The following is a 20,265-nucleotide window of genomic DNA, read 5'->3' as shown; positions in this document are numbered from 1 at the left end:
TTTTCACGTTCAGAATACATGCATAAAATTGCTTATGAAGATTTGATTTACAAATTATACAAATGACATGCAAACAATATATTTAAATTATTTTTAAGCAAATTCAGTGCACAAATTGTACAAACAAGACAGATAAATGAAAAACAATACACACGAGAAGGTAAAAACACAAAAAAAAGAATGGATCCTCAAATAAAAGTGACCATTCCTAAAATAACCAGTAGGGGAAGTATTGCATAATCACAAAAAATACAACATAAAACAATAACATCGTCTCGCCGAGTCTCACGACAATTTCAAAAAGAGTCCTCCTGCATTTGATGTTGAGCTAAAAAATAACTTTTTCTAGGCAGAATTAACTCCGTGTAGGTGGAATACAGAGGCACGCGGAAAGGTCTTCAGTCAGACACGCATGTTGCAGTTGGAGTGGCGGAGGCTTACTGATGGGAGGACAGGTGACAAACCCAGTTGTTGCAGATGGAGTTGTCATGGCACATTGACAGGTCAGAGGACAGACCCCAGGTAATTGTAATGCGGGTGGAGGAGGTGAATGCCTATGAACAGGGGGACACTGAACAGGCGCGGGAGAAATTTATCAGAGCGACTGTCTTTCGGCCACGCAATGCTCGGCTCATTCCCGTGAGCCTGTTTGTCCGATATACTGCCATTGCTGAAGGTATGGTTGCAATCAGCTACACTGCGAAACCTTTCCCAAGTATCCTAAGACAGTAGGTACTAGCAAGTGGCAAGTTCTCTCAGCTCCAGATGCTCCTATTCTGCTCAGTAGTGCACTCAAAGGCACAACCACGCACGCTGGCGCGTGTGTATATGCACATATGGCCAAATGTATGAAGATATAAACGCACATAAAGGGGTGAAGAGATCGTCTGAAGCGGTAGAGGAAGACCTGGTGCTGAGTGGACTTGCAGCAAGTTGGTATCAGCGGTGTCAGGATCAGCCTCTGAGGAGGCGGAAGAGCGATGCTCACAACAAGCAGGTCGGGTGGCTAAAACACAACTAAATGGTACTATGGAGAGTACTAAGGGTAGACCTACCAGCTAGTTACCTTACCCTGAAATACTTATCACCTGGGTCTATCTTGTATTAAACTTATTTTCATGAGCCTTCACCAATAAATGTGGTCTCGAAGTGCACCCGCCATTGTGGTTAACGGTGGCTGCCGATGAAGCATGTTGCGATTAATTGATTTATGAAATGTTTATGCTCACAATGCATGTATTGAATCACGCATTTAAAATATTTGACTTTGAGTATGTGCACGCATTATATTGTTTCAATTGGACTAATGGAGCTAATTAAACCAAAAATCCACTCGATATGAGACAGATAAGACAGAACATGGTATACATTATAAACTGGACAGTGCTCACAAGACAGTGGTACAAAAGATACAAAGGATGAAGAACAGATATTACAATTAAGGCAGACAGTCGATATGGTACAAAGACAACACAATTTGTGCTTTCGTTTCCTTGAGGCCAATAGAGATAATCGGTACAACAGACGCAGTAAAACGAGACACGAAAAACATTTAATTCTAAAATTGAATTGTGACCGAATGGTGAGAAATTCATTGAATGGCGGGGATGGTGAATCATCTCAAAACTCGGTCTGCATTCGTTTGAGGCCTCCAGGAATTTGCTAATGTTGTAATACCAACGGCGTGCAGTGGACAGCGATACCCGACAGTCAAGACAAGCCTAATCACGAGGTTGCTGTTGTTGTTTGCGTGTAAATGGATACCGGGCATCTGAAGGGTCGCTCCGTTGAGTGAACGCGCTTCACGTGGTTGTTCAGGTGGTCGCGGCTGAGAAGACACAGGAGCAAAACTCACATTGGGTACCCAAGGTCACTCTTGGCAAATGAGACCATCCTGGTCCCCTCAAGTTTTCACCTATAGTTAAACAAATTAAACTTGAAACATTTTAATGAAAAAGAAACACATCGACGCAAACATCTAGCTCAGCAGCCATTACAAACAAGCCGAAGTCAATAAAGATCCATGAGAGCTTTGCCAGCGGCAGGAAGTTGTTACCAAAATATATTGTACTCCAATGCAACTTAGGCCACAGCACCAAAGTTCTTAAATACACTGACTATTAAGGTTTTGCTTTCGTTATGTATTATTCAAGTAATTATTATGGGAAGTTATATTATTGTTGTGGTTGTGTCTGAGTGCATATTTTACTAATTGCCTCCCAGACATCACCAGCATGCAGTGCTATCACGTGGCACTCTCCTTTTAGCAATGGCCTAAAATGGGAATATTTGAGTAGTGGCTTTGTAAATTTGCACGTGCTCACGATTTGAATGACAAGAGCTTCCAATGAATCTAAGCCTTGTAACTTTAGATAAAGTGTGGACAAAGGAGATTGGGAAAGAGCAATAAAGATGTGATCCAATACGCATCTCCCTGCGGGAGGAGCTCAAAAAAACACACGCGCGTGATGTGCCGTGGCTCACCGAGAGAACCGCTTGTCGCAGGCAGGGCAGGCGTAGGGCCGCTCAGGGCCACCCTCGTGCGCGCGAACGTGCGCGCTCATGCGGTCGAGCCGCTTGAAGCGCTTGTGGCACACGGGGCAAGAGTGTGGCCGCTCCTCTGAGTGCGACAGCTTGTGCCGGTTCAGGTGGTAGACGTCGCGGAAGGCCTTGGTGCAAACCTCGCACACGTGGTTTTTCTTGACAGGGACGCCTCACTCCGTTCACTGCAGACGCACCGCTGCGCGACTTCTTGCCGGTTGGCGCTGCCGGAGCTGTCCCGGCTGCCGCGACAGTCCCAAACGCCGGCTGCCCCGCAGTCCCCACTGTGCCCGACGCGTCGAAGCTCTGCTCCGAGCCTGGGATGAGGCCATTGCTGACCATGGCCACATCCACTGTTGTGAAATGCTGCTGCTGTTGCTGCTGCTGCGAGGCTTGTCCACCAAGGTGCTGCTGCTGATGGTGATGCTGCTGCTGCGCAAGCACAGGTTGTGCCGACGTCTGGTCAAAGGGTGTCACGCCGGCGCTCGTCATCACGAAAACGGGCATGGTGAGAAAGTGTGCCGCTGCAGCCGCACTACCACCCCCACCCCCACCACCTCCGCCCCCACCACCCCCGTCAACGCACGGCTTGCCGTACGCGTACTGCGCTGCGCTCGCGTTGCCGGCGGTAGTTGCCGCTGCCAGCAGGTGGTGGTGGTGGTGATGGTGGTGGTGCTGCTGCGACGCACTCAAGTCGCCGGCTCCCGCCGTGTGCACCTGCTGCTCAGCCGACGAAGACGACGATGCCGCTGCTGCCGCGGATGACGCAAGCAGCTGCGCAGGACTCACAATCTGCCCGGCCGTGGCGATGATCTGTGGCGCACCACCTGTCGACAGCAGCCCTGCGGGGCTAGCCGCTGCGATGATCTGTGCCGTCGGTGTGGCCTGCGCCAGGATTTGGCCTGCGGTTGCACCGCCCGCTGCCACCAGCTGCCCGTTGGGGTGCGCAGCGGCAATGAATGCCTGCGACGAGGACGACGTGCCAGCACTGCCCGCTACCAGTGATGCTGAGGAGCCTTGGCCCTTAATCTTGGTGCGTGTGTGCGTCGCCTCGTGCCGCCTTAAGTGGTAGCGGTCCTTGAACTCCTTGCCGCAGGCGGCGCACACCAGCCGCGCCTTGGTGCGCGAGTTTGCCTGCTGCTTGACCTGAGACGGGGTCACTTGCTGCCCTCCAGCTGCCTGTTGCCCGTAGGTTCCGTCAGACGATGCCCCAGCCGACGTGCTCTGGTAGCTCTCCTGCTGCTGCTGTGTTGTTGCTGCAGCAGCGTAGGCGTCGCCCTGCCCGATTGGCGGCTGGGTGGCGACCGCTGACTGATCGGCGCTGGAGGGAGCAGGTGCTGCCCGGACCTGTGGAGGTGGGGGTGGTGGTGGTGGAGCTTCGGTCTGGACTGATGCGGGATCGACTGTACGCTGCTGCTGCTGCTGTTGTTGTTGCTGCTGTTGTTGTTGCTGCTGTAGTTGCTGCTGCTGTAGTTGTTGCTGCTGCTGCTGCAGGGCATCAGTGCCACTCCCGACTCCGACCACCGACTGCAGCATCTGCATAAGGTCCTGTGGCTGCTGTGCCACGCGGTTCAGCTGCGGGGAACACGACGGGCGCCTGTTAAACGAGGGATCACTTTGCTGAACTCACTTCATTTTAATTAATGAACACAACAACATTAATTTGTAAATGACCAAAAGACCATTAAGAGTTCACAGTGCACATTAGTGTCGGTGGCTTAATAAAACTGGGACATTTTAAGAAATACATTGAGATGCTATTTCATGGATCAATTTTGTCAAATCTAAGGCATCACAATGACTATCACCACATTAAAGAGTCAACCGTTCTAAAAGTAAGTCATTCAGCCATTTATCTGCTATGGAGAAGGACCATTGCCCATAACATCAACCTATTATATATTTTTCTGTTACACAGCATTCGTTAATGACAAAGGTAAGGTTAAGATACAAGCCCTGCGATTACTTTATCACAGCACTGCTGGCAGAATGGCCTCCCTAGAGTGAGCCTAAGTGCAAACATTGAGTGGACATTTTGCCTGCTCTGCCATGTTGGCCAAGGTGACGAAATATGAATTCCCTTGCCTGGTATATAGGAAGCCGTAGGTTCAATCCGGGCCCTGACGCCTGTATATTTGGAGTTTGCACGTTCTCTCCGGTCCTCCAGTTTTTCCCTCCACATTTATAAACATGTGTTTCGAGTATTTTGCTGCTGTAGGGTGGCCAGAGACAGGAGGATTTAAGACATTTCTTGCTGTGGATTTCACACCTGATGATGATTGCTTGTGTTGCAGTGGAAACGTCGTGATAAATTTTATTTTTTATATCTATATTATTTTATTATTTCCCTTCTACGTGACTTTACCGAAAGAACCAAGAATATAAATTGGCCTGTTGTTTCAATGACACTGAGTTTTTTTTTACGTGAGCATTGCCTTCAGTATTAGTTATATTAAAAAATAGTTACAACCGCTATTGTTTAATCAATTAATGTATCTGTGTATAGATAACCTTTTTTGAAAACGAGCTTTCCTTAGGGAGACCAAAGTTACAAAAACAGCAAAAAGAGTCTACACAATGAGAAAAAAATACAATTGAAAGCTAAAAAAAAATCACGTGACATATTATGATAATAGCTATCATCATAATATGCCACGTGATTATTTTTGAGTTTTCAATTGTATTTAACCACTTGAGAGCTTGTGACGATTCATTAATTATATATTTGGTTTCATGAAGGCCCTCTGGTACTGAATTTAAATCGGTTGCCTGGGTGATGGTGGCCGGGTCACTTTTAGGAGTCAGAGTGGAGCTGGAACTGCTGAGATCCTGGGTTCGATTGCAAACAGGCTCCTCCTAATTCTCTTTGGTTCTTTCGGTAAAGTCACGTAGGTATAAAATAAAAGCAAATTTATTTTCTACCTACGTGACTTTACCGAAAGAACCAATGAGTATGGATTCCTGCAGTCACGAAAGCTTCAAATCAAGATTAGACTCCTCTTGCACTAAGCCAGGTTCTAAAATGGAGTGAGTTGGGGGGAGTCTCAGCCCAGCCACCAATAAAATCACAACAATATTGATATTACATTAAATTCAAATGTAATTTTCAAAAATTATCGCTCAAGCCAATTAAAAAGTAAAATGTTAGATTCAATGATGTGGCATGAACAGCTTACACAGTATTGGTTTTGTGAGAACGTACACCTCACCTAGTATGGATGTCACTTGAGTGGATCTATGCCATTCTGTGCTACGCAACTTCTATGCATTGCTATGCGAGCATTTTAAATGGATCAAAATTGTTCAAAGATAACATTTCTTAAAAAAAAAAGAAATATTAAGTTTTAGTAAATTAAGTAAGCATTAAAGCTTTTATACATTTAATCATACGCTAATGGTGAAGCTTTGACAATTCAACAGTCACATCTCTCGTGATAAAGTCCCAAATAACATTGATAACTTTAACATGGGCTTTCTGCACTGGGGAAATAAGTTTACAATTGAGCGCAAAAGCCTAAACATCCATCACTGTTACACAAAAGGCGTTTGGAAACAGTGCCGTGCACACTGCAATCACATGTGCAATGTACATCTTTACCAATGTAACTAATACATGTTTCAAAGAAATTCACTCGGATGAAATCTGGGCTTTATAAAGCATCTGAATACAATTTCATCCCAAGCGGCGGAATCCCCAAGGAAAGGAACATCACAGCAGCACTCCCCACTCGCGAGGACACTTTCTGCTCCTGCAATATTAGAGTTGGGACTGCTGCTGGAGTAACGATTAATAAACTGGCCTTTTCAATCCAGAGGCCACCGGTGTTGTGAAAATGTAAGCAGTTGGCAAGTTCCTCTAATTCCCTCACTTGTCCACACCCAGCAGGATATACAGTAGAACCTCGGAGATCGAACGCACCAGAACTCGAACAAATCGATGTTCGAACGATATTTCCGAACATTTTTTGCCCCGGAAACCGAACGAAATTCGTAGGTCGAACGGGCAATCGCGACTTGAAAGAACCTGTAAGACTGAGACGCTTATGGCCAGCGTGCATGACGCTTGCCCAGACAAAGGGGACTCCCCCCTTCCAAACAATAACACCACCACCTCCACTCACCATCTTCTACTCAAGCCATTAACTCTCCTTACTACAGGTAAAGTGAAGTTCAATGTTCATTTATTTCATGTATTCCATATATTTATTCATTTATTCCATTTATTTATTGTGTTTCTTGGTTTTTTTGTATGCTTTTATGCATGTAATTACTGTAAACTTCGTGTAAAAATGCTTTACAATGAGCGCTTTCTTGTGTCTGGAACCAATTCATGTCATTTACATTAATTCTTATGGGGAAAATTAATTCGGCGTTCGAATGGCCTTCTGGAACGAATGAAGTTCTATCTCCGGGGTACTTTACAGCTTGTCCATTGGTGGGTTGCGTGCCGTGAGATAAAATGTGGATACTCCCACCTCTTCCAAGACATCTGTCTGCATGGAATAGTTGGCCAAATCGAACCTATAAGGCAGGGGTCGGGAACCTTCTTGACTGGGAGAGCCATAAAAGCCAAATATTTCTAAATATATTTCATTGAGAGCCATATATTATTTTTAACGTATAATAAATTAAATATGTCTTACTTTTAATGCGACTTCTGGTCACGGGACCCGTGACCCGAGAAATTTTATCTTCAAAACGAATTTCTGTTTACTTTAAAATGACACAGTATTATTAAGCAATATCACAAGTATTTTAAAATCAGTTCCAAACTGATTTTATTTTTATTTTTTTATTATTTATTTTTTTCAACTCAAAATTGTCTGGGAGCCATATGCCGTCACCGGAAGAGCCATATATGGCTCGCGAGCCATAGGTTCCCGACCGCTGCTATAAAGGCTCCTCTCGAGCTCCCTCAAGTGGAGGCCCTTCTGCCAGAAGTGTTGTTCGCAATAAATTGCAGGGCTGCACCTTCATCAACTTTTCTAAAATATGCATTCCACTTTATCCAGCTTATACACCATCCAACTATAATTTTAAACTAAAACACGGATAACAAGGGACATCACAGCAGTATCTTTCCTCCCCACTCACCTGTACAATTTACATTCCGCTATATTGGAGTTAGCGGCGTGGCACAGTACCTTTAAAAGCATGACACGACAGGAAATGTTCTTTGACATAATGGTTGAATTGAATTGGGTCATGTAAACTCTTGCAGGCACTAGAAGCGATGTATACTCCCAACAATAGATATGCTCAAAGGATTCTTGAATAAGATTGCAACTCTAAATGGAGAATTCATCAAATTGCTTGGGTCGGGACTATCGAAGGTGGACAATGTTTGCTGGAGGAGAGAGGAACAAGACGAGAGGAGTTGTTGAAAACTTAAAGTCTTGCAAATTATCCACAGGTGGACTGTCAGTATAGAGAATTGGAGAACTTAGCCAATGTGGTCATTCATGAGTGAGAGTGTGAAGTCTGGCAGAAGCTTTAAGAGAGACTTAAGCAGCACACAGTGATTTAAGCTGGTTGCTGGCGATTATGGAATTATGGTAATCAAGAAGACGCGTTATAAAAACGAGGCTTTTTCAGTTGTATGTGAGGTAAAAAAAGGTGATTGTGGGAGACATTCAGACTTGAGGGTAGGAGTATAACTCCTCTGATACATGGTCATATTCATAATAGTACAAATGCAGTTTGATAAATTGTAAAAAATTGCTTCATAAAGTTTTGCACATTGATCAATGTTACAATGCACCAAGTGGCATTGAATGCAACATTTATCAACATTTTGAATGGCATTGTATACATTGCTACAAAATGTTTGTCCCGTCTGCAATGCACCACTGCATATGAAAACCCTGCAGAAATGTACACCCGTATGGTGATTACATTTTTACACGCTTTTATTTAACTCACTCTGTCTGTTGTTGTTGTTGTAGTATCCTCAAATCTTGTAACTCAATTTTAACCCACTTCCCAATGTGATATCGACTGCAAACTTGGTATACTTATGTCATACTGATGACAATACTATATTCTATATATAAAAAAAATTTAAACATTCTTTTTATGTTATGTTTCGGCATGGGTCTAATTGTCCACGCTCAACTGATGTTGGCTGTAAATCACCACGGCCCCTTACGTCATAGCAAGCTTTGCGGCCACTTCCTCGAGTTCTGCTATTACGAGCACGGTATATTTCATTAAAGTGTGTTAAAAATATATTTTTAAATATTACTTATTTCATATTAAAAGGCTATAGCTAGAACTAGTTTGACTTAGCTGAGAATAAAGAGGCAGGGGTTGGGAAAGACCTTCGGTGTGGCTGGAACCTGGGTGTAAAAAAAGCAGGCCAGGCGAGGCAGTATCAGACCACCAGAGCACTTCCCACCTCCAGTCAGCTCTGCAGTCAACCAGACTTCAAGCGAGGAGGGGATGACTCTTCCTGTGTTTCATTCTCCACAGTTTGATAGAATATTTTGGCTAATATGGGGTTCCCGCGTGTGAAACAAACTTGCAACACGCCTGGGAGAGTGGGCGAGGACGTGAGAGAAGCGACCGCAGTGCTTGGCCTCCGATTACCAGCAAAGCGTGCAGCAGCGAATAGAGTGGGCAGCGTCAGGGCACAGAGACTAAGTTGCAGGAGGGGACACACGGGCCTGCGGGCACTGTTGTGCGCAGCAGATGTGGGCCGACTCACAACGGCTTCCACAGACAAAGCAAGCTTGATACGCAGGGAAGAGGTACAATAGGGAGTTCCATAGTGAACAAATGCCCAGTATCACCAGATGACACTTCGAATCCAACTTGTCACACACACCCCCGCGCGGTTCTAAACGGGCGCTCACCCAAAACTGTCATGAACACTATTTAGAGCCTTTCCTGTATGCAGTAATATGGATAATTGGTTATAGCCTTGCCATCAGGGGGTATGTAAGAAGGGTAAACTGTACCTAATGTGCTTGGAGTGTAGACTCCCATAATTTCCAGCTACAAGTGATAATAAATCCTGAAGCCCTTACCCAACGGTATTGTCTTTCTGTTGCTGCACCCTTGCTCAACATATTCTTGTATTCTTTGAGTCTTTCGGTAAAGTCGCGCAGACAGGTTCAAAGAAAATAACAAAAAAAATAACAACAAAAAACTATGACGTTTCGATCACAACACAAGCGAGCGTCATCATTCACCCATACCCAGTCTAGTGAAATGGATATTGCTAGAGGGACCTAGGGTTTTGAGAGAACGGGTTGCGTCCACTCTAGCGTGTGAAGTTATAACAATGTTGAAACCAATTATGCAAAAAATAATGCATACGAGGATAGATTGCTCATTCAGCACATTTAGGTCATTTACATACTTGATATACTATAGATAGCAGTAATGCAGCGGTTCGTGCACTCCGCTATGAAGTCGGTGAACCGAGTTAAATTCGCTGGCCACAGCTAACATCAGTGACGAGTGATGTCCGATCCGGTCCCTATATTTACAAAAGCTTACTTCAGCCGTCCCCACTGCTGCAGAGTGACATTGTTTAACTTTTTAATAAAATAGCACGTGGCTTTGGGTTATTTTCATTTGAGCTCCCTCATTGGTGTACATGTAATAAACATGACTTAAAAACCGTTCCATAGAACAATACATCTTTACGTTTCACTTCAATGTTATTTTATAGAGCCCTTTGTTAGTTCACTGCTGGATGAAGACCTCCTCATGCCGCGTTCACAGTGGTGGTTGATGAAGTGGGGGATCCAGGTCCGGTTCAGATATCACTGGCGACTTATGTTCACCCGGGCTGGCAATTGAAATTAGCTCGCCAAGTTCATAGGATAGTGCATGAACGACTGCGCTACCGCAATGACCTGTGGCCCCTCTATCAATTGTTTAGAACAATTTGCTTGAAACAAAGCAATCTCTAGTTCTCTCTTTTGCAGCAGAATACGTTAAGACTTCCACAGTAACCTTCTGCAGTTTAACTAATAACGTTAAGAGGTTTAAAATGGATGTCTTCAAAGAAATCTACAAGCAGTGCTTTTTATTTAAAACTAAACTATTTTAAAAGCCATTAATTACTTTTATTTTGGTTTAACACGTAGGCTTTCACGACCAATATCATCAGCTGTGTCGGGTAATGGCGGGTTTTAACGACACATTTATATATTTACGCGATCTAACCCAAAAAAAACTTCATTATGGATATTTTTATTCTACCAGTAAAGGCCCACCGAGCTATTTTTCAGAAGCGACCTGGCCATAAATGATAGCTCAACGTAGTGCCTTGTGTACATTTCTTGCAGCCAAATACTCTCACGCATGTTGTTTCTCAATGCGGTGGGGAAAACCGGAGGGCCCGGAAAAAAATCCATGCGACCACGGGCAGAACATGCAAACTCCAAATATACAGGAGTCAGGGTTGGGTTCGAAACCATGACCTCCTGTATACCAGGCGAGGTCGTACGGTGTCCTGAGAAACTGCTGCATTTGTGCATGAAATAATTCCAAACTGTACAGTATTGTAATTGTAGGTGTGAATACTTTTCATTATGCTGTATTGAAAGTTAAATGGAAGGTATGTAACAACGTTTCAACTCATAACTTACACGACTTGATGAACTTTCCTGATTTCGTATCACGGATTCAATTCAAGAACCTCGCTCGTCCTGTTGCATCCCACAAATATAAAAGTTAATATTTGCAAACTATTTTCATTTCACTAAAATTTATACAAGCATGATTCATTGCATCCACCATGGGTTTTGAATACATTTTAATCAATGCTTTTACAAATGCCAACCAAGTGTGCACCAACTAAGTCTCCTGCAACTACAGTACTTTGTCCGCATCTCAGTGAGAAATTGCACAAGGTCGTTCAATAGCATATTCAAACTTGTAAGAACCAATCACAGTTGACAAATGTGCTTTTGATGAAATACGTCGCTACAAATCGCAAAGTAGATCACTTGAAAATGCAGTCTCTGCTGTGAGCAGTGGTTGCACAACTGCTCGCACGCGACTGCAGAGACGTATGCATACAAGTGATTCAATTGCATGCAAATGATTGCTCAACTGTGGCCCCCGGCTTTACACTTCACTCCTTCATGTCTATGTATCGATAGCATCGATAGTTACATTTTCACGTGCAATTTTATTGAGGGTGTGTCTTCATGTAGTCTGGCACTGTTTTGCTGTTTTGCTGCCTTGGCCAAGCTTGGAAATAAATGTAATTATGCAATTTGAACTTAAGACACTTTTATTTTCAGTGATTTGCTTACTTTTCCTATACTTTGCACTGCTATTGTTTTTTGTATTGTTGTTATAATATTTCTGACCCACCCCTTCTGGACATCTGTGAAAAAAAGCTCCATAGCACATCAGATTTCTCCTGGATAAATAAACACTGAAATAAGTAGGCCCTGATTCGCACTCACAACCAGTCATTTAATTTAGGTCCATTTCCAAATTTCTATGCAACTAACACCAAAAAAAATATTTTATATTTATATCACCTACATGTTTTACCACTACAAACGCAACCCAAACAAAACGTAATTTGTGCCTCCAGAGAAAGCATTGCTGCTCACACTGAATAATGTTAATAGCTGTTTAAAATTCTCCACAAAGAAACAACCTGGCAGTTATTAAGAAGAAGCGATCCCATGCTGCGCTTGTAATCAGACAGCGTGTGTGCTGTACGTGCTATAAAGTGAGCATATTAATAATTACTAGACTGTTTAAAAGGAATATTCAGCTCTCAAAGCAAAATGTCTCATCTCGTTGATGCATCTAGACTGCTCTAGGGTGTCCAGACAACGTTTTAAGCATCATTAATGACAACAGGCAAGTTACATTTCGGGTACACTGCCTTAGAATTGCAGTGATGGGACTGCAAAGGCAGCAAAAAAAGAACCGTCACTTAAAAGTCGTTATTCTCATTTTAATGAAGCTTTAAACTCGTGTTGGACAATTTATGTGTGGCGATAGTTATGAATAAAACTGTTTAACACATTTTAAAAGCAAACTAGTGTAACTGCCTGTCACATGATGGGTTCATAAAAATGTAATGTTTAAATGTAATGAAACAGACAAAAAATTTAAGATTGTATTTAATTGATTGAAAAATTGTCTATCACATTTGGTGTAAATTGACGATCATCTCCCAAAAGTTTTCCTTGAGATGAATTTTGTTGATTTGAAGCTTTCGTGACTGCAGAAATCCATACTCTTTGGTTCTTTCGGTAAAGTCACGTGCCGAAAGAACCAAAGAGTATGAATTTTGTTCTTACTGGATTCTCGATTTGAACCTTATGGCGCGGTAAAGCTGGGTAGGCTACGTAGATTTTCATGCAAATAAAAAAAATTAAGTTTCTCATGAAAAGCTGATTACATTTGTAAGTAATTATTAGTTTGTTACAAGAACAATTAATTTTATCCCAAAAATATACAACGCTGCTTTTGATAAAAGCCCTCGCATAATGTCCGTGACGCTGTCATTTTTAGCCTGTTGATGGTCAGGGACTCATCTCGACGAGCTGTACACGATGCACCAGTACGGTGCGTACGAGCGTTCAGGGGTTCAGCGCAATCGTCCTCGCTGCGTTTCGACATCGCAGAGTGGCACCGATTTCGGATTGATTGGTACCCCAGTCGTGGAGTTAAGTACACCCCTGAAAAAAAGTATCCCAGAAATAAAATATTTAATTGCCTCGGCCATTTGGTATTATTTGGTACCCTGGGGTACCACCATAAGGATCATTTATGTGAATACAATAAAGTTAACTATTTATAAACCGGAAGGACAGGTCGTTGTTCACGAATTTTCACAAATGTTCGCAAAAAATGTGAGCAGGTTGCTTTTACCAAAATGAATATGCACTCGGTTACAATAACTTACTGGACTCTGAATTTATGTGAATTTTTATTTTATTTATATTTATTATTGATCGGGAGGTGAGAGGTCAGTGTTCGCTAATTTTCACAAATTTTCACAAAAGTCATCAAAGTGAAACTGCACTGAGTTCAAATTAAAAGTGAGATTGCTTCTTTATTTCAATTTCTATTCGATGTCCAAAAAAAATAACTATTGTCACACACAAATGAACCGAATAGAGTATTTATTATTATTCTACAATGGTGTGCAATCTAAAAGATTAAATATGAAAACAGGGGCGCACTTGGCTTTCATCAAAAGCAGCGTTGGAATTTTTTTGGAGAAATTGTTCTTGTAACAAACTAATAATTAGTTACACATTTAATCAGGTTTGCATGAAAAATAAAAAAATAATGCATGAACATCGACATAGCCTACCCAGCGTTACATACAGCGTAGTGTTAGGTGTTTGGCACAGATCACCAAAACTATATGTATAATAATACAAGTAGTCCCCGAGTTACGATGGTCCGACTTACGATATTTCGATCTTACGATGGCGATAGTGATACGACAAAATTGTTATCAACAACCTAACATCGTTCAAGTATGCAGACGACGGACAGAATCTTGGTGATTACAGTACCATATGATACGTTACGATACGTTCAATGCATGTATCATAGGTTGCTTTAGCGATTCCATTTTAAGGTTACCACGATGTGATAAGTTCAATGCATGTTAAAAGTTTTTTTTATAGCAGATAGGATTATTTCCTGAAAAAACTTTCTATTAAATTACAGTTCAAATAGGTAGGCTAAGAATTTACCTTGATTTTTTTTACTTGACATTTTACTGTGCAATACAGTATTGTAATTAATACATACAGTATATAGTTTATACAGTACGGTCCTGTAAATTGCTCTGTTTTTTTTTAAAATTATCACCATTCTTTAAGACTCCTGGGTAGGCTAGGCCATCTTCGACTTAGGATATTTTCGACTTACGATGGGGTCGTCGTAACACATCTCCATCGTAAGTAGAGGACTACCCCTGTAGTTCAGTTCTGATTCACACACCCTGTGCATTTGTAAATTGGTACGATTTTAGAGTCTGTTCTATTCAGGAATCATATTTGTCTTGTTATGTATCATCTGTTTCATGCATTGTGTACAGAACATCTTGTCTGGTATGTACTTCCTCATCTGTACAATTTTATCTGGTCTATTTGGTGTTGTTTGTACTCTCCATCAGGTCTGGGTCAATTACAATGTGTGCAGTTCATAATTAATTGCAATTACAATGTGATTGCAACTGACAATCTCACTGTAATTATAATTATTCCCAGATCTGTATCAGGTCTCATTTGTACAGACTTTGTGTTCTCTTTACATTAGCTTAATATAATTTTCGATTTAAAGCTTTCGTGACTGCAGGGATTCATCTTCTTGGTTCTTTCGGTAAAGTCACGTAGAAGGGAAATAATAAAATAATAAAAATAAAACATAAAATAATTCCTCACGACGTTTCGGCCACAACTCAAGCAGCCGTCCTCAGGTGAAGAACAGGTCTGTCGGAAAGACAGCGTCTGAATGAAACACCACCAGGCTTGGAGCGTATATACGCTCCAAGCTTGGTGGTATAGACTCGTGGTTAAGACATTCCTGCGGAGGGAGCTGGTAGGAACGTTGGGTTGCTCGGTCAATGGCCAGGGTCAACGGCGGCGTGGTGTATTCCGCAAATATGCCGGACTGTGAGGCGTGAGTAGGTTAAACGTTGAGTTTTATAAGGGCACCACGGGGTGACCAGCCCCTCCCCACCAAGCCCCTCCCTCCCCACCCAGCCCCTCCCTGCACGACGGACGGACACAATAATCCCCTGTGGGCTGGTGTAACCAGGAGGTTCCTACCAGTATTAACCTATTATCATGCACACAACACAATTCAAGTAGCAAGTGCATAAACATTTTTATTTACGAATTAGGTTATCATCGTTATCTGCCTGGTGGTCATCCCTTTTCTGGTGCTACTTCCACTGTTTGGAAACCCCTTTCTCTGACCATATGCACTGAAAGTTCCATCTCAAGCTGGGCTATAAGATTATTGAAATTAGCAATTACTCTGGTGATTACACTAATCTACAATTTTTAGACGTCATCTGCTTCCGAGATGAAATGTACTGTTTATTATGGATTTTGATGTGCTGAATTCAAATATGACAATTACAACGGATTGCCCACTGTGCCCAATAAATTTAAGTTTTTACATTTTACGCCCATGTACAGCACTGCCTTACTCTTGGGTAGTTCCAAATCCCTGATAAGGTCTTTCATTTCACCTTGTGTTACGAGGTGTGGTTCAGAGGAGGAGGATAGGAGAAAATCTGGGTCATGTGACTTTGATGGTTCAGGACCAGAAGTTTCATCCTATTCCACGTCTGACTCAGGTGAGAATGATTCTGATGCATCACGAACTGGCAGTCCTTCTCCGTGGGGTACTGGGCATATAGCTGATGGAATGTTTGGATAATGCACAGTCCACTTTTTCTTCTTTGACACACCTTTCCCAACTGGAGGCGCCATGCAGAAGTAACAATTTCTGATATGATCTGTTCAATCTCTCCAAATTATTGGCACTGCAAAAGGCATATATATATTTTTCCTGTTCAACCACTGGCGAAGATTTGTTGCACAAGTGTTGCAGCCTATGTCTGGGGCCCACATCTCGTCCTGATCTCCAATTTTGCAGCCAAAATAAAGGTGCTAGTCTTCCTTAACCATAGTGGTTATACTGCACTTTTATGATGCAAAAGTCACTTCATAACAAACATAGCAGAAGTGATCTGCTTTGTTCACACAAGTACGAGGCATCTCTGCTCACTTGGCTGAACAGAAATGTGTACCTTTGCAAGATCAAACACTGACAAATAAGGGAGCACGACACTGTATGATTTCTAGAGCTGATATAGGGCATTTTTTTCAGCAGAGGGATGTAAGCCTAGTTATGATTGCATCATCCATGACTTATAAGAATAACATGATACAATTTATATCATGTATGACACGATACCAGGTTCAGATTGCATCATTCATTGTTTTACTCAAAAAGCAAGTACTGTCCAAACCAGTGTTATTTATAGATCCAGTCAAAGATGTATTTTAGTTATTTCTGGTTTAAATTTGAGATCCCTTCCCTTTATAACTCACTTATCCTCCGCCATTCCCAAGTCAAGGGTCGTATATACTGTAGCATATCTTGAAAACTAGAGCAAATCAACAATTTAAAGCATCATTTTCATTCTCAGTGATCCAGAATTAGTAAAGTTGAACTACATTTATTTCGGAAGCATTTTGGCTGTGCTATCAGTTTGATTACTCAACGAAACAGATAATATGAATACAGTTGGGGGGACAAAATCGCCTAAACATGAATGAGAAGTCAAACACCAACTAATTTCGAGGGTTGAGAATGGTCCAATGGTTGGGAACCACTGATCTCTAGCTAGACTAGTGTCAAAATTACAATTATTTCACAAAATAAATGACTGATTGGTAAACAAGAATGTAATAAGTTTTTGAAACTTAAAAAAAAAATTCCCAGATTCTCTTAGCAGTAGTTTATAAACAGAGGTAAAATATTTTGCCAATGTTGTTAGTAATAAACTTTACCAAGTTTTTTAAAATAATATATTGATTCAATACTTCAAAAAATATAATCAAATTACTAAGTTGGGCTAGGTTGATTGATGCTGAGAAACTATAAAGGTGGGATACTTGCTTTAATCATGGATTGCCTTGAATTTAAATTGTTTTATAGGTATGTATGAACTTCTTAAACACCGTACAAAGTCAACCATGCAAATTGGAGGTGCAGGTGAAGGACAACTCAACACAAAAAGCAGTTCTAAAGAAGTTAGTATTCAATTGAGATTTAAATGTGCATCGCTCCAGTAGCCTAATATCGGAAGGAAGAGCATTTCAAATGGCCGTAGAAGTGCATCTGAAAGTACACGATGCAGTGACCGTCTTTGTTCAATGATTAGCCAAAAGCCGCTGTGAAGATGACCCGAATTTGCGCGATGGTTTATGCTCTTTGATGAGATCAAGGTATTGGGGTTCATGTGGCAAGCACTTAGTGTGTGTAATGATTGTGACCTTAAATCAATGCATCTTTACACGTCTAATTAATAGGCTTCATAAATCCAAAGCGTATTACATATCTGGCAGGCAACAACAATCATTGATCGTGTAATGTGTTTAAACGAACACACACAAAAGCACTTTAAAATGTTTTGCTAAATATACTCTATAAACAATCAACCCTTTTTTTATTTAAACTGATACCTCAAACACGACAAGCTAACATTAATACGCTTCCATTGCTGATATCGTGCAGACACTTAATTTGCAGACAATTAGTTTAAATACTAAACGTTTCATCTCTAATGAATTGGAATTAAAAAGACAAAGCACCTCACTTGTGCCATGGCCTAGAACCTGCTCTCCTCAAGCTACATTCCGGGACAAAATGTTATGAAGTGCATTCTCTAGGTGGAAACATTGGCTCAGGATGTTAATACCCATGTCAGGAGCACTCAACCAGCGGCAGCGAATTCTACGTTCGAATCAGGGCAGTCATCCATGGCTGAGCCAGATTCTAAAATATGTCAGCAAGTTTTTACGTACAGTAATCAGCCTGGTCACCAATGGCTTCAAATGAAATGTGTTTGGTGGAAACACACATTATTATACATGAATGGCCACAAACACTACATCGTGTAACGTTTTCCAGTAGTTTGCAATTAATTGCAATACCATCACATGGTAAAAAAAATACATTAAGCACCTTAACCTCCATACGGCTCGACTTGTCATCGACAGCCCGCGAGTACAAATCTAGGTTGAGTTGACACTGCCCATCACCAATTTATGGTTGATAAAATGTGTATAGCTTTGTGTGAAAACGATTAATTGACCCATACAAAGGGAATGATGAGGAATGCTCACGAGTTGTTCAGGGCTGATATTGGATAAGTTCTGCCCCTTTTCTGAATAGGAAGACTGACTTTAAGAGGGGAATCTAAAATTTTGCAACGTGCCCTGTGTCTGATGAAGGGGGGGGGGGGGTTTGGCGAGTTTGAGCAGCAATTCAAGTGTGCAGTCCTTGACTAACAGAACGTGAATGGACAAGGTGTTGAACATATGCTATATGGGAGGGGGGGGGGTGTCAAGACATGATTGATATATATAACACCAGTCAGTTCAAATTGTGTTTGTCAATTTCAATGCTGCTTTTGTCAATCAAAGATTGAAATATTGTTCAGTGGTTGGTGAAAGTGTTGATTGCGTCTATTTAAAAGTTTTTTCCAGTGTTTACTGTCGATGTTTAAAATTGGTCATGGAATCGAAGTGCATTCTATATAAATGCATGCCCTTTCTTTTGTAGAGGTGTTACGGAGGGCAAACAAACACACTGGGTGTGGTTATGCCCTTACGCCGAGAGGTGCTTACATCCACGTCCGCACCGTTTAGCCTGGGGGGCTAACACGGCGCTGGGATCCCCCACGGCCCCACCCCTCAGTGGGGGAGTTGCTATATAAGGCGGTGAGCCGGAGGGCTCGGGGTTCAGTGTTCAGCCTTAACCAGAGAAGCAAGAAGACCTGCTAGATAGGCCCTGGGACTCCCCTGGATCGCTGTCCTTCTCAGGACCGACCAGGGCAAGCCAGTGGCGTGGCCCCGAGAGCCCAGAGCTGATGTTCTTGTAAGAGCCGGTCTGGGGACTCAGGGTGTCGTAATCCCAGCTTAACCAGAGCTGGGTTAGCTAGCCTCCCCTAGCCCTGTAGTGGAGGACCTAGGAGTAAGGCTAGCTGTGACATAGAGTGTTGATCTCCCTGTTAGACGGGTGAAGGGGCCGATACCCCTTCGAGTGTTGTACATCTCGGCCTGTTATGTACTTTGTGCTTAATAAATAAGTGTGCCTCCAACTACGTCGTCCAAGTCTCCTGGAACCTACTACACTTTGATAAGGAAAAACTTAAGACTCAAAAGATCCTATTGTGGGTCCTGCATTAGGATTGGTCAATTCTATTTAGAAGTATTTTGCAAGTGCAAAGAAACCAGAGTGCCTGAAGAAAACGGACACATACAAAAGCATACCATTTAAAAGGTTGGCACAAATGGATTTAGAAATCCATTTGCTATAATATGGTACCATCTCCTGGTTACCTGATGTACCAACCCTTACCTCCAAAGTGCTGATTACAGACATGCATTGCCACCGCCACAACCGCCTCAATGATCATCTTTGAACAAACCACCATACCAGCAAGTGTGCACTATTAACATGAATAGTAACAAACGTATCAAAGGTTGGTATGCTGTGATGGCGAGGTATTATCTCCCTCGTCTGGTATACAGGTGGTTGTGGTCGATCCAGAACCTGACGACTGAATTTTTGGAGGTTGTTCTCCGTGGTCAAGCGGATTTTTTCTCCGGGTCCTCAGGTTTTGCCCTCCACATTTAGAAACGTGTTCAGATTATTTGGCGACAATACATTTTCACGTATGTATGATATGCGGCTTCAATAAACTACCATTTGTGGCCAGGTCACCACTGGAATAGATCTAAAAGCAAAGTGGGCTGTATCTGGTAAATATGGAGCGACATAGTCACGTACCGCCGGGCGAGGAACTCACCGGACAAAGGGACACCCGCTATGTTCTGTCAGGGCGGGGTGCGTACAATACCCGCCCCGTGAGGGTGGGGTACGGACAGTACCTGTGCCCCCAGGGGATAGGGGACCCTGTGTCGGGGGCGGAGCCTGGAAGGGAGTGAAAAGCCGATCCCCGAGGGGAGG

General features: G+C 42.5%; 1 protein-coding gene across 1 annotated transcript in view; it reads right to left on the bottom strand.

The window, feature by feature from the left end:
- Positions 1-20,265, bottom strand: part of LOC133359051 (transcriptional regulator ovo-like) — a 58,428-nt gene that overhangs the window by 19,097 nt on the left and 19,066 nt on the right. The window contains 4 exon segments of the mRNA XM_061577430.1: positions 1,765-1,828; positions 2,485-2,713; positions 2,715-4,116; positions 4,627-4,753. Of these exon segments, the coding sequence (XP_061433414.1) occupies positions 1,765-1,828; positions 2,485-2,713; positions 2,715-4,116; positions 4,627-4,753 (1,822 nt within the window).

The sequence above is a fragment of the Lethenteron reissneri genome, chromosome 64 (genome assembly GCF_015708825.2).
Source record: "Lethenteron reissneri isolate LAM-NWPU_2019-01 chromosome 64, ASM1570882v1, whole genome shotgun sequence".
Classification (NCBI taxonomy): Eukaryota; Metazoa; Chordata; class Hyperoartia; order Petromyzontiformes; family Petromyzontidae; genus Lethenteron; species Lethenteron reissneri.
Note: the sequence above shows the minus strand (reverse complement) of the source record. Positions and strands in the feature narration are given on the sequence as shown.